Here is a 13,283-nt window from a genome sequence, read left to right on the forward strand (position 1 = left end):
AAATGGTTTTTGATATGAAATTATTATTGTGATTACCAGCGTCAACACAGATAATAATGTTTACCACGAAGGGTGTTGTTTCGTGAGCAACACGGTTGTTTCACACTAATAACATCCCCTGTATCTCTGTATCCCTGGGTGCTGGATACCAAAGTCCCTTAGAGTCACCAGACGCTTCCCTTGAGTAGACAAAAGGGACCTCTAGGAACACATAGCAGAAGTAGAAACAGGGGTCTCATCTACACTGGCCTGGAGACGCACTGGCTAAATATGTGACTACGAGGGACGGAGAAGTAGATGCTGAGGTGGGAACTGGGAAGGGTGGAAAAGAACACTGAACACACAGTGCTTTGAAAATAGCTTAGCAACTGCTTCCTGACTCCTTAAGAGAACGTTTGAACATGGATTTGAAATGAGATGGAGAGCATGGCCTTCTCGGGTGAAATAACCAGAAAAAGTGAAAAAGACAGCCCCATGCTTGGAGGCATTCAGGAGCGAATTAGATGAGGCCAGCTGATAGGGCTCTTGGCCACCCAAGCCGATTGTCAGTTGGGCGGGTTTGGGAAGATACCTCTCAAACCTCTTTTAACCCTGAGATCCTGAATTTCAGTGACGACGCCTAGAATGGCAAAGAGGCAAATGGAGAAAACTGCCCCCCCAGCACCCCCTTTTCCCCCACATATACCTTAGGTGTCCGGATCCAAGCACAGTATCTTCAGGGAGTTAAGGATTTGAAAAACATTTTGCCTGGGATGTGCACAAAACTTTTCTCCCTTTAATGTCTCAATTTTAGAAAAGTAAGTCTTGATATTCCAAACCATCACAATAGTTAGGAAATTTTTCGAAGCAAAATTATCGTATAAATGTGGATTATGAATCATCTATACTTGATTTTTTATATATAAAATTAAAGGGTCAGACAGTATTACTTCTAAGGTCTTCCATTCTAATATCCAGTGCTCTAAGATTTCCTTTAGATGACAAAGTGACACAAAATAATATTGCCATATATCCATTTATAAAAATTGGAAGTCCTTTTTTTTTTGCGGTATGCGGGCCTCTCACTGTTGTGGCCTCTCCCGTTGCGGAGCACAGCCTCCGGACGCGCAGGCTCAGCAGCCATGGCTCATGGGCCCAGCCGCTCCGCGGCATGTGGGATCTTCCTGGACCAGGGCACGAACCCGTGTCCCCTGCATCGGCAGGCGGACCCTCAACCACTGCATTGGAAGTCCTTTTAAAGAAGACTACACTCTCCAATTCAAAGCAGTGTTGAATCCAATTTTTTTTCTCTAAGCAACATAACTTATGGTTTAGGCAAATAAAGAGCATGAGTATGGTCATATTAATGAAAATGAGATCATTTATTTACTGATATCTCTAGAAAAAGGACTTTTCTTCTTTTACTTCCTATTTTTTTATATTTAGTAAACATTATGTCACTTCCATTAGAGATCGGGAGACAATAAGGTTTTGTTTTTATCATTGATTTCAGATAAGAAAAGAAACTGAAAAGGCATTTGTACCAAAAGTAGTAATTTCCGCAGCTAAAGCCAAAGAACGAGAAACTAGAATAACCGGAGAAATTACTACAAAACAAGAACAAAAACAAATAACACAAGAAATGGTAAGTCAAATTTTGTAAATACCTTGTAATTTGTTGACAAATATCACATTCCAGCCAGCTACATGTACCCTCTAACCAAAACCTCTAAGTGGAAGAGTCTTTTGTGTGTATTATCTTTCTGTTGTTTCTCTATATCTAGTACTTAAACTCTTTCATGATGGAAATTCTGCTCTCATTACACAATTTTCCACTCAACTGATCAGTTTCAAGGAAATTGTCTATCTACTAGAATAGTTTGGGGCACATCAGTGACGTTTCTAGAGCATAATTAAGTGGAAGATAGATATCACTCCAGCCCAGTTATCCACTGGTACAGTCAGTTTTTTCATGCATAGCCTGAGCCCTTGGTCACTTAAATTGTAACACACAAACTTGACATAGTTGGAAGACACATGCATGCATATGCCCCTACACACACACACACACATACACACACACACACACACACACACACCAGCCACAAACACTCCAACTAAATATCAAGGGAAAGTGAGAAATTGCTAGACATCAGAGAAGACCAGTACTTCTTCAAGAAAGTGCCCTAATTCCTGGTTGATGAACAGTGACCCAGAAGTGTTTGCTGCTTTTGTGCTATAGAGCCAAGTTGGAAAAACCCCAACATCACCAAAATCTACTTCTCTCCCATGTATGAAATCAAGCCTTACTGGGTCTAGCAAGAGGCAACTTTTGAATTCTTTCATGTTCAAGTAGATTTCAGTGACATTGAGGTTGTTCCAACTTGGCCAGCCTCTCTTAATCTCAAGCTCTTTGTTGATCCCAGAGCTACTTTTTTAAAAAGATCCAGCTTAGAACACTATATACTTAAAAGGCTGGCCAGAGGTCTTTGGATGAAATTCCCTCTCCTTACAGTGAGTGAGAGACTTTGAAAGGAACACAAGTTGGCATAATGAAGGGCATAGAAGTCCCTGTTGCCATTGCAATGCTGGTGACTGGCGAGTTCAGTCTAACTGTAGTTGTCTAGCCATTTGCTAGCAGGTGCTCATTAAGTTCCCTAATGTGTCAACATATCTTAAAGATGAGACCTTTTCAGTTTCTAGGACAATTCACTCAGGGGCAGGTGGGCAGAAAAGAAGCCCACTCCTGGGTTTTAAACACAAGCGTAGGCCCTCAAAATGGAACTGTGATAACACCGAACATTCTGTATTCTCTCGAATGTCGAAAGGATATCTTGCCATTTCTCCTGTGCCTTTTGAAACTCAAACCTTCATTTTACTCTGAAAATCAGACAATACAGAAAGCTGAGACAGCTGCTGCATCCATGGTGGTAGTTGCCACTGCCAAGCCCACAGCCTTAGAAACAATTCTGGGAGCTCAAGAAGAAAGTGTCACACAACAAGATCAAATGCATGTAACTCATGAAAAGGTGAAAACTTCCTGCTGGTGTGAAATTCACTCTTGTTTCATTCCATTTGCAAGCCACCTACATTTTCATCCTGGGTCTTAATCATCATCTTTTCACCTCCTTCTCTTCTTATGACTCATACAGAAAACTTCAGAATCTCTCAGGAACCTTTTGCTGTCTATCTAGCTTTCACTGCCACTTTTCATTCCTAACTTTTTGGACTTCCCTTTGGATTCTTACTAGTATGATATTATAATTCACCTTAATATTTAACATGTTTCTATTGAATACTCCAGTGTCAAAGTCAATTGATAGAATGCAAAATTAGGTATTTTTTTATGACTCTATTGTCATAGAGTCATAAAAAATTATGAGAAGAATAAGGTGAGAAAGAGAAATGCATCCTTTTATTGCTCAACACATTTTTTTCTTTTAGACTGAACTTATTTTGATATTGTTACCAATGAAACAGTATGGATGATCAAAGCAACTCAGATGATAAAACGTCCTTGCATAGGAAGAAATATTCTTCCTGTCTCAGCTTTGACTTAATTTCTTTTATTAGAGGCTATATGAAATTTAATGACCATTTTCTCATCTTTTTTTTTATTGTATGACCAGATAATGAAAGAAACTAGGAAAACAGTGGTACCTAAAGTCATAGTTGCCATGCCCAAAGTCAAAGAACAAGATTTAGTAACAAGAACTAGAGAAGGCATCACTACCAAAAAAGAGCAAGTTCAAATAACTCAGGAAAAGGTGAATACAGATATTCGAGATGGGAAAAGTTTCATCTTTAAACTAATTTCCAGTAAACCATTAACTGCAGTGTGATATGAATTATTGGTCTGTATTTTCCTTTTTGAATCCCCAACTAAAATCCACATGGTGAATGTATGACTTCTTACCATTACTTTTATCTGCACATTTAATTTTCATTCGTCTGTAACATTTGTAATTCACCATTATCCTTTGCACGAAGATTGGCATTTTTAGCCTGACTTCTAAAAAGCAATATAAGGAATCATCTGGAGATTTTTTTTTGTAGTTAACGTTTCTAAAGTTTGTGGTTCCCAGTCAGTGTGTACAAACACTGCCCAGTGCAAGTTAACTTCTTTTGTGTAGTTAACCCTGAATAACCTTGTCTTGCATCCCCACTAAGGGGGTGGGGGTGGGGGGAAGTGTCATACCATATGCATCTGAAGCCCTGTACAATTTAAACCTGGATTTTACTATAATAATCAGATGAGAAAGGAAGCTGAGAAAACTGCCTTGTCTACAATAGCAGTTGCAACTGCTAAAGCCAAAGAACAAGAAACAATACTGAGAACTAGAGAAGAAATGGCTGCTAGACGAGAACAAATCCAAGTTACTCATGGAAAGGTGACTATTGCTATTCCAAGTGTGAAATCCCCTATTATAATACATTAACACTAAATCTCATGTGAAATCCCCTATTATAATGCATTCCAAATCTCAGAATTTCTTATGAGACACTATTAACCTGATTTATTTTTAGATGTACAATTGGAAACTAAAAAACGGAATTATTTATTATTGTTAATATTACTACATATTCCTTTCCTCACTTATCTCTTCACTATTCTTTTCCATTTTTTTATTATTAACAGCTAGAGATTCTCCAGAAGTTGATGATTGAGATTGCATGCAGGCTAATTTTAAGATACTCCATGGACATTTAAAAAAAAGTGTTCAAGTAAATAATGACCCTTACTGTCAAAAAGATGTACATTTTGAAGTACAGTATTAAGTATAAATAAATAAATCCAGTATATTAGTGTAGAGTATGGACTTATTTCAGGAAAAAAACCATAATTTTCATCATGTGAAACTCTACCTTTTTTTCTCCCTGTAAATATCAGATGAGAAAAGAAGCTGAGAAAATTATGGTGCCTGCTGTAGTAGCTCCCACTAAAGCTGAACAAGATGCAATATTAAAATCTAGAGAAGAAATTATCCAACCAGAGTAAATACACATCAACCATAAAAATGTTATTTGTAGCTATGAAATTTCCATGAATTTACCTTCTTCCCAGGACTCTATACCCCGGGTGAACTATTTACCTAACTTTATTCTTTATTGGGAATTAGCAACTAGTTTTTCAATTTCTTTAGCGTCATAACTGAGTCCTGTCTGTATTTCCCTCAATGCTGTTTTCTATCTCTACATCTTTGGGTTTTTTTTTCTAAGACACGATTTAAGATGAGCTTTTTTAACATTTACGTAAGTCTAATATTGAATGGCATATCAGCCTTCTAGAAGTCTCACTGACGACAGAAATTCCAATATGTAACATACTTCATGAGTGATTATATTTACATTTTCTGAATCGCATAAATTTGACTGTCTTATTTTTGTTGTTAAAAATTAGCTTAAAAAAATTAGCTAAGAGTGGAAGCTCAGGAAATGTCTAGACTCAAAGAAATAGTTACCACTGCAAAATCTGCGAACACTGCCAAGAACTAGAGAAGGATTTGCCATTAAGCAAGAACAAATACATCTTTTTCATGAGGAGGTGAAAACATGCTGTGGACGTGACAAGCCTTGTTTCATCCCATTTCATCATCAGCTCTCCTGACTTTTCATCCACAATGAGTCTCTGTGCTCCTGCTGCTCCATTTAATTGCTTAACTGATCAACAGAACATTAGAGACCATTAGATTCAGTCCAGTCCTTCCAGTGCAACAGTCAGCACTTCTAGTTGTGGAAAGTCAGATTAAATAACATTAGAGACCATTAGATTCAGTCCAGTTCTTCCAGTGCAACAGTCAGCACTTCTAGTTGTGGAAAGTCAGATTAAGTAACACTTTTCTTTGTGTCTTCTAAATGAATTCTCAGCTTTAAACTGGTATGAGTTAGGGTCTCCAATTCTAGTCCAATTCTTCTTCCTGATTATCTAGGTTCCAAAAATATGAGGGATATTAGAGTCAGTCCACTAAGAAATAAAAGCAGCTATCAGCATAGATTACTCATTTGTGGCTGTCCATCAATGAGTATATGGGTCCACCAGCATATGTATATAGAGTTGACATGTTAACTAAGGAAAAACATATAGATGCTTCCCCAACTTAAAATATCTTACTATAGTTAAGATTCTTTTTTGCATAAGTTTTAAATTAAGAATAACATTCATATATGTCAGTTAGCAAGGGACAATTTCTTTGAGCTTAAGTTTTCTCATTATTAAAATAAGTAAAATGAAAACTCAAAACTATTTCATAGACTGGTTGAAAGATTCAAATGAGATATAATGTAAATGTAATCATTCTATAAGCAAAGTAATTTATATGTGTGTGTGTGTGTGTATATAGTTGAAGATGTTAACATTTTAAAACATCTATAAAATTAAAGTCAACTAATGGCCTATATGGTTTAAAAAAAGAAACAACCAGAAGAATGAACTTAACCCACCTAATCCTCACATATATTTTGCATTCTTCTAAGATGCAATCTAAAGTGAAAATGGTATCTGCAATTCTTCAAGGCAAATTAGATTGTTTGTGGCTTCCTAGATGGAGAACTGGATGAAGCCTATAATCACTAAAGGCCCAATTTCGTCTCAGAAACACCTCATTTATATCTTAAATGGTTCAGAGAATAATTTTAACAGATACAGAGGCAGCACACTTGAAAAACACTTCAGATGCAATCTAGATTCTATTCACAGCAGCAGAAAAGAAAACTGAACATTAATAAAATATTCCAGCATTCTTTTAAAGAGCACTGATGGACACGGTGATGTGATTTTTGCGATATGCTGTTTCCAAGTACTGCAGAGAATAATAACGTATGAGCTGTATCAACTGGCTTGCTTTCTTTAAAAGAGAAACTCCTTTGCAAAATGTGTTCCCATTTATGATAATCAGATTCATGGAAATGAGAAAACAACATTTCTTTTTCCTTCTTCACTTTAACTTACAATAGTAAATTGAACTTTGCTGTGAAAGGTTGTTCTCTTGAATCCAAATGTAACACTTTCATTTTCATCACAGTATCTTCATTCGTGTGTTTTAAGAAAGATACTTTCTAATAGATTAAAAAATTTTTATACCTAGGGAATAATAAGTAAATTAATATGTTCCCTGTGTGTTCACAAGTTTTCATGTTATCTTAGATTTGCATGTGACTGTACAATTCTGTAACAACTGATTTTTCTGGATGGGAGTGTGACAGTATTGAGTGCATTGTTATCATCGCCATCATTGTACCGACGCCAGACTAAATGATCAGCAATAAAAATAATCAATGAAGATAACCAGCCCCGAAGTCCTGATTTCACGAGTGCTAATTGACTGTCTGCCATGGACAAAGTACTAGACAAACTCAAAACTTCCTTTCTGTTTTACATACACATTGTGTTGTCCTATGTTGTGTTTATGTGATTTAATGTCTAATCTATTTAAGCAAGGATTCAGAGTGTATCTAACTAGATGTCCATGCATTATAATAACCAGTGAAATATTAAATTCGTAAATGCATTTCTAAGTCATATTTCTGGAGACATTAACATAGCTTTGTAACGTAGGTGCCGTCGGCCCATCGTGCCTTTAGACATGACTTACATTACTGAGTATTAATTCTGGAAACCTTGTCTGCAGGTGGGCGTTGGGGAAAAGGCGGAAGCTGTAGCAACAGTGGTTGCTGCAGTAGACCAGGCCCGAGTTCGAGAGCCCAGAGAACCCGGGCATGTTGAAGAAATGTATGCTCAGAAGACCACTTTGGAGTATGAGCACAAGGAACGCGTGTCTGCCGCAGAGGTAACTGAGCATCCGCCACGTCCAGCCTCAGAACCCCACATTGTCCCTAAAGCAGTCAAGCCTGGAGTGATCCACGCTCCTTCTGAGACTCATATCACAACTACGGATCAAATGGGAATGCACATATCATCACAGGTGAGTCTGGACCCTCTGACTGCTCCCAGGAAAGCAAGCTTAACTGCTGTGGTCACCTGGTGAACACGGGTATCACTGAGTTCCATTTCCACGCAGATCAAGAAAACTACAGATCTAACAAGTGAAAGATTAGTCCATGTGGATAAACGCCCCCGCACAGCAAGCCCTCACTTTACTGTTTCAAAAATTTCTGTTCCTAAGCCAGAACATGGATATGAGGTAAGAAGTTAATGAGCTTGACAAAGAAATGTTAGGCTCAAAGGAAGAAAGTATCTAATGTGTGACGTAGGGTATCTTTGCCGAAAGCCGAGGTGGGCCTCTTTTTGATGATGTCTGTTTGCTTTCACGGCAGACTCGGAAGCCCCTAAAGTCTGAAACTTGCCCAGCAGGGTGAGCCTAGGCTAGCAGTTGGTTATCTTACACCTCTGAGAAGACACAAATCCATACAGGCTTCTTTCTTTTCACATTTTGTAAAAGATGATGTGTTACGCAGTTCAGCTTTCCTCATTCTGTGAGACATTTCAGAGTAACTTAAATGAGAATTGATACCAATAATAAAGACAGACGTTGAGAAATCATGTGTGCGTATACTCACTGTAGCAAAATGGAGAGGTGGTACTGTGTGGTAGTGGGGCTGGATTGTGGAATCACACAGCCCTGGATAAGTACCCTGGTCCCTGCCCCTTATTAGCTCTGTTATCAGGGGCAAGTTAGTACATGTAAAACCCTTAGCAAGTTGACAGGGCCTAATAACCCTCAGTGTTAGTCACAACTGTTCTTACTTTACACACCCAAGGCATGGAATCTAAACTTTGTATGCTTCAAAGGATTGTAAGGTATGTTTAATACCTACATTTGGGATAGTCTCAAATTACTATTGAAACCAAATAACCATGGGCAGCAATAGAATAAAAAGAATAAGGAAGCCCTTAAGATATTTTTCTAAGCATCTCCATTTTCACCTTTCACACAGATTTGTGGCCGAAGCCTAAATGTGCTATTTTAAAGTAGTTCTTAGGAATTAACCAAGTATTTAAATTTTTTATTATTTTTGAATTTCCCACCGTCGTATTTTCAAATACAGCTTCATTGGGATGGTTAAGTGAAAATTCATGACCGAGTTTTAGAAGACCTTCAGTCCCTTTATGATAAGAGCATAAAATAAGAAGCTCTAAGTATAACTTTGTAAGAAAGGTTTTCAGATACATTTTAGAAACTGGCAGGAATGACAAGGAGCTTTATAACTGGCTTATCGCTGCCATTCCATTAACTATAAAAGTGATAATTAGAACAATAAAAAAGGGACCATATAGGAAAGAGACTCAGACTCACCCCAGGAATACTAGTGGCAAAGCAGTTCCGAGTAATGACTGGGATGACAGTTAAGTGACTTTATTTTCTGACTCCGTTTCTATTCAGGCATCAATAGCTGGTAGCGCTATCGCCACGTTACAAAAAGAGTTGTCAGCCACACCTTCTGCTCAGAAGGTCACCAAATCCGTGAAGCCACCTACTGTGAAGCCCGCTGAGGCTAGAGCGAGAGCAGAGCCCACCCCTTCACCCCAGTTCCCCTTTGTGGACACACCAGAGACTTTTAAGAGTCAAGCTGACATTGAGGTGAAGAAGGAAGTCGGGGTGAGCATCACTGGTGGCGCAGCCCGTGAAGAGCACTTCGAAGTACTGCACGAGCGTGAAGCCAAGGTTGGTCACCGGAGCGCCCACTGTCTCTTGATCCATTCCTGTGGAGGACGGCCAGGCGCTTGGCCGGTCTGTGCTACAGAAGTGGTCAGCCAGGTGTCCTGCCTTTCTCCATCACCGTGCTTGCACTTCATTTTATTGAGCATGGTGTGGGTCGGAGCTATTTTTCTCAAGTTATTTTTATAATTTTGCATGTGCTAAGAGCTTATGAGCCTTCCCCTAATTTCCTGAGCATTTTGTAACATCCTTTGTAAAAATTGTAGGTAACAGAAACAGCAAGAATACCTGCACCTGTTGAAATCCCTGTTACGCCACCAACTTTAGTCTCGGTGAGTAAAGTTGATTGTGTTGGATCATATGCATATCTGATCAAATAATTTTCATCTATGCAAAGATCAGTTTCTCAAACTGGAAAATTCCACGAGTGCATTTACAAGTACTAATTTTAAGACCACATACTATTTGGCAAGGAGAGGGGGAATTCTGTGTGACAGCCATCAGTCATGTATTCAACAGATTTAATGAGTATCTGGCCCTCTTTGAAATCTTTGTCTTACTATCAGAGAAGATGTACGTAAATAAGCGTAATGAAATGTAGAAGGTGATAAGCACTTCAACAGAGGGAGCGTCTGGAGGAAAGCTAGGTTACTTCCAAGTGAAGGTAGCATGGAAAGCTTTGCTGAAGAGGCAGCGTCTGCTGCTGAGCCTTCAAGCTTCGTCAGGATTTGCATATGAGCAAAAAACAGAGGGTACAGAGTTGCCCTATTATATGGTATTAATACAGTTCTACCCTATGAACCTGGAAATGCCTTACATTTATTTCAGATTGGGGATATTCCAATTTCCAAGGGAGTTTCTCTACTAATATTTCTAGAGTCTTGATCTTAAGAAAGCATTTTATGACAATTACAGTGTGCAAGGTCAAACCACCCCCACATTTGTTACAACACATAGAGATGATTCATGAATATGCACATGTATCAATACTTCCCTTTTCTTCTCTCTTTAGGGCTTAAAGAACGTGACTGTTATTGAAGGTGAATCTGTCACCTTCGAGTGCCACATCTCTGGATACCCATCCCCAAAAGTGACATGGTACAGGGAAGACTACCAAATAGAAAGCTCCATTGATTTCCAGATAACCTTCCAGAGTGGAATTGCTCGTCTTATGATTCGTGAAGCCTTTGCAGAAGACAGTGGGCGATTTACTTGCAGTGCTGTGAACGAGGCTGGGACTGTCAGCACATCCTGCTATCTAGCTGTGCAAGGTCAGTGGCCACACCCCCACCAACCTTCCACACATGCCATCGCTGTCGCCTGACACTTCTTTTCACCATACGGTGTCTGTACACCTCGTAATGGAGCGCCCTTTTGGAATTGAGGGATTGATTATGGGGTCAACTTAACTGATGCTAAGCAGAGGTCACTAATGAAACAGACTAAATATCTGACTTAACAAGAGAAACTTCTGTCTTCTTCTAGTGTCAGAAGAGTTTGAAAAGGAAACAGCTGTGGCTGAGAAAATTACCACAGAAGAGAAACGGTAACACGCTTTTTGCTAATGAGTTTTGTTGTAGTACCGTTTTGCTTTTTCATTCCTTTCGCATTGGCAAATTGCAGTCCAGAAGCTAATATGAAGGGAATTCTCTTTCCAGCTTTGTCGAATCAAGGGATGTGATAATGACAGATACTAGCATCACAGAGGAACCAGCAGGGCCTGGAGAACCTGCCGCTCCTTTCTTTATTACAAAACCAGTGGTACAGAAACTGGTAGAAGGCGGGAGCATTGTATTTGAATGCCAGGTTGACGGCAACCCAAAGCCCCATGTCTACTGGAAGAAGTCCGGTGTTCCTCTAACCACTGGATACAGGTATTTTGATGGCTGAATGATAGAGTTCTCTGTGATTTGTCTGATATGTGTATGAAGCCAAGAGAGAAGTAGAATTTACCTACCCCACCATCCCTCAAAGGTAGGCTCTTTTATTATGGAGCCTTCATAGTGCGCTTTGAGGTATCTTCATGTTTTCATATGAAGTCTTATTGAGAAACAAAGCTCTGTGACAAAAGTGGATGGAAGATGCATTTCTTTATATTCTATTTTGATTCACTTATAGTGCTAGTGAAATGGAGAAAGTGGTGTGGATTTTTACACACACAACATATTCTTCTAGAAGGGATTGGAAAACAACTTTCAGTAAAAATGCTTAGTAATTAAGCCACTAAAAGATAAAAGAAAAAGGGTCATGTAATGAAGAAGAAAGCTAGTTATACATGAAAATCTATGCTAATAAATTTGCTGCAATTGAATATAAAATTAGGTTTGAATTTCCCGCAACTTAAACAATCTAAAAATGTAGCCATCGTATCTTGAGAATAAATATAGTGTACCAAAGGCTTCATATTGAAATGTTTAAAGGAATTTATTGTTTTGATTATTCATTTGCTCTTCACATAAAACAATGAACAAAATAATGAGCAAAGAGAAATATCTAAGTGTTTAAATGGCCTCATCATTTGCTAACATAAACACTGAAACCCCTTATTTCCATACAGTTGATTCTAGTAGTATTATAGTCTATTATCTATTTTAAAGAATATATTACTATTATTTAAAATGAAAATTTTAACTTGATTGGCCTGCATTACTCATGCTCATGCATTTTGCTCAATTTTCAGCAATCTTATATTCTATGGTGGAGATTAGCCCCATGTTTAGGATCATTGAATTTTATACCACAGATCCACATAAGGGTTACTTATGGCTGAATTTTTTGTTTGCTCATTTCCATAAAGATACAAAGTGAGTTACAACAAACAAACTGGCGAGTGCAAACTGGTGATTTCGATGACGTTTGCCGATGATGCTGGAGAATACACTATTGTTATTCGTAATAAGCATGGAGAAACTTCTGCATCTGCCTCCTTGCTTGAAGAAGGTGAGTGCAATTCTAAGTGGTTCCGTGTGCACAATAAGAATGGAAATGCAGGGAAGTAGCAGTGCCATGTGATTGTCAAAAGGCCTGTTGCTATATCCTAGTTCTGATACCGACTGTGTCCCCATCTGACCCATCTCTTGGCCTCAGCTGTATAGGAAATGTTTTAGATCACACAGCCTCCAAAACGATACCAGTGCTAAACTTCGAAGGTTCTAACAATAGTTTCTTTTCAGTACATTTATTTCTAAGCATATAATGCCTTTGAAAATGCAGGGATTCTAAATCCAGTTGCCTTCCAGATCCAGACAGATATTAGTGATCGCAAGGCAGACAGTGGCAAACTGGAGAGAGTATACGCCCTGCCTCAAGGGGGCAGTAGCTCCCCAACTCCAGTACATTGTTGCCAGGCACGCAGTACCAGGCTCAGTGTTGCTAGAGCTTACGATTTTTTTTTTTAACATCTTTATTGGCGTATAATTGCTTTACAGCGGTGTGTTAGTTTCTGCTGTATAACAAAGTGAATCAGCTATACATATACATACATCCCCATAATTCCTCCCTCTTGCATCTCCCTCCCATCCCTCTAGGTGGACATAAAGCACCGAGCTGATCTCCCTGTGCTATGCTCCTGCTTGCCACTAGCTATCTACTTTACATTTACATTACATTTACATTTGGTAGCGTATGTATGTCCATGCCATGGAGCTTCTGATGTTTTAAAGAAAAGCTAGAAATCAGGATTTTCAA

General features: G+C 38.7%; 1 protein-coding gene across 3 annotated transcripts in view; it reads left to right on the forward strand.

Annotated features, from left to right (window-relative positions):
* TTN (titin) overlaps positions 1-13,283 on the forward strand; it is a 279,289-nt gene that overhangs the window by 11,406 nt on the left and 254,600 nt on the right. For 2 of the 3 annotated variants that reach the window (XM_089916621.1, XM_089916620.1), the window contains exons 9-19: positions 1,493-1,624; positions 3,609-3,746; positions 4,233-4,370; positions 7,608-7,901; positions 7,998-8,120; positions 9,321-9,602; positions 9,863-9,928; positions 10,609-10,867; positions 11,082-11,142; positions 11,255-11,470; positions 12,394-12,536. In XM_089916621.1, the coding sequence (XP_089772747.1) occupies positions 1,493-1,624; positions 3,609-3,746; positions 4,233-4,370; positions 7,608-7,901; positions 7,998-8,120; positions 9,321-9,602; positions 9,863-9,928; positions 10,609-10,867; positions 11,082-11,142; positions 11,255-11,470; positions 12,394-12,536 (1,852 nt within the window). Of the gene's footprint in view, positions 1-1,492; positions 1,625-2,870; positions 3,009-3,608; positions 3,747-4,232; positions 4,371-7,607; positions 7,902-7,997; positions 8,121-9,320; positions 9,603-9,862; positions 9,929-10,608; positions 10,868-11,081; positions 11,143-11,254; positions 11,471-12,393; positions 12,537-13,283 lie in introns of all 3 variants that reach the window. The other variant, XM_089916619.1, reaches the window with a different exon arrangement.

The sequence above is a fragment of the Delphinapterus leucas genome, chromosome 8, assembly GCF_059928025.1.
Source record: "Delphinapterus leucas isolate spDelLeu-1000000601 "Yukka" chromosome 8, BTC_Dleu_Yukka2, whole genome shotgun sequence".
Taxonomy (NCBI): domain Eukaryota; kingdom Metazoa; phylum Chordata; class Mammalia; order Artiodactyla; family Monodontidae; genus Delphinapterus; species Delphinapterus leucas.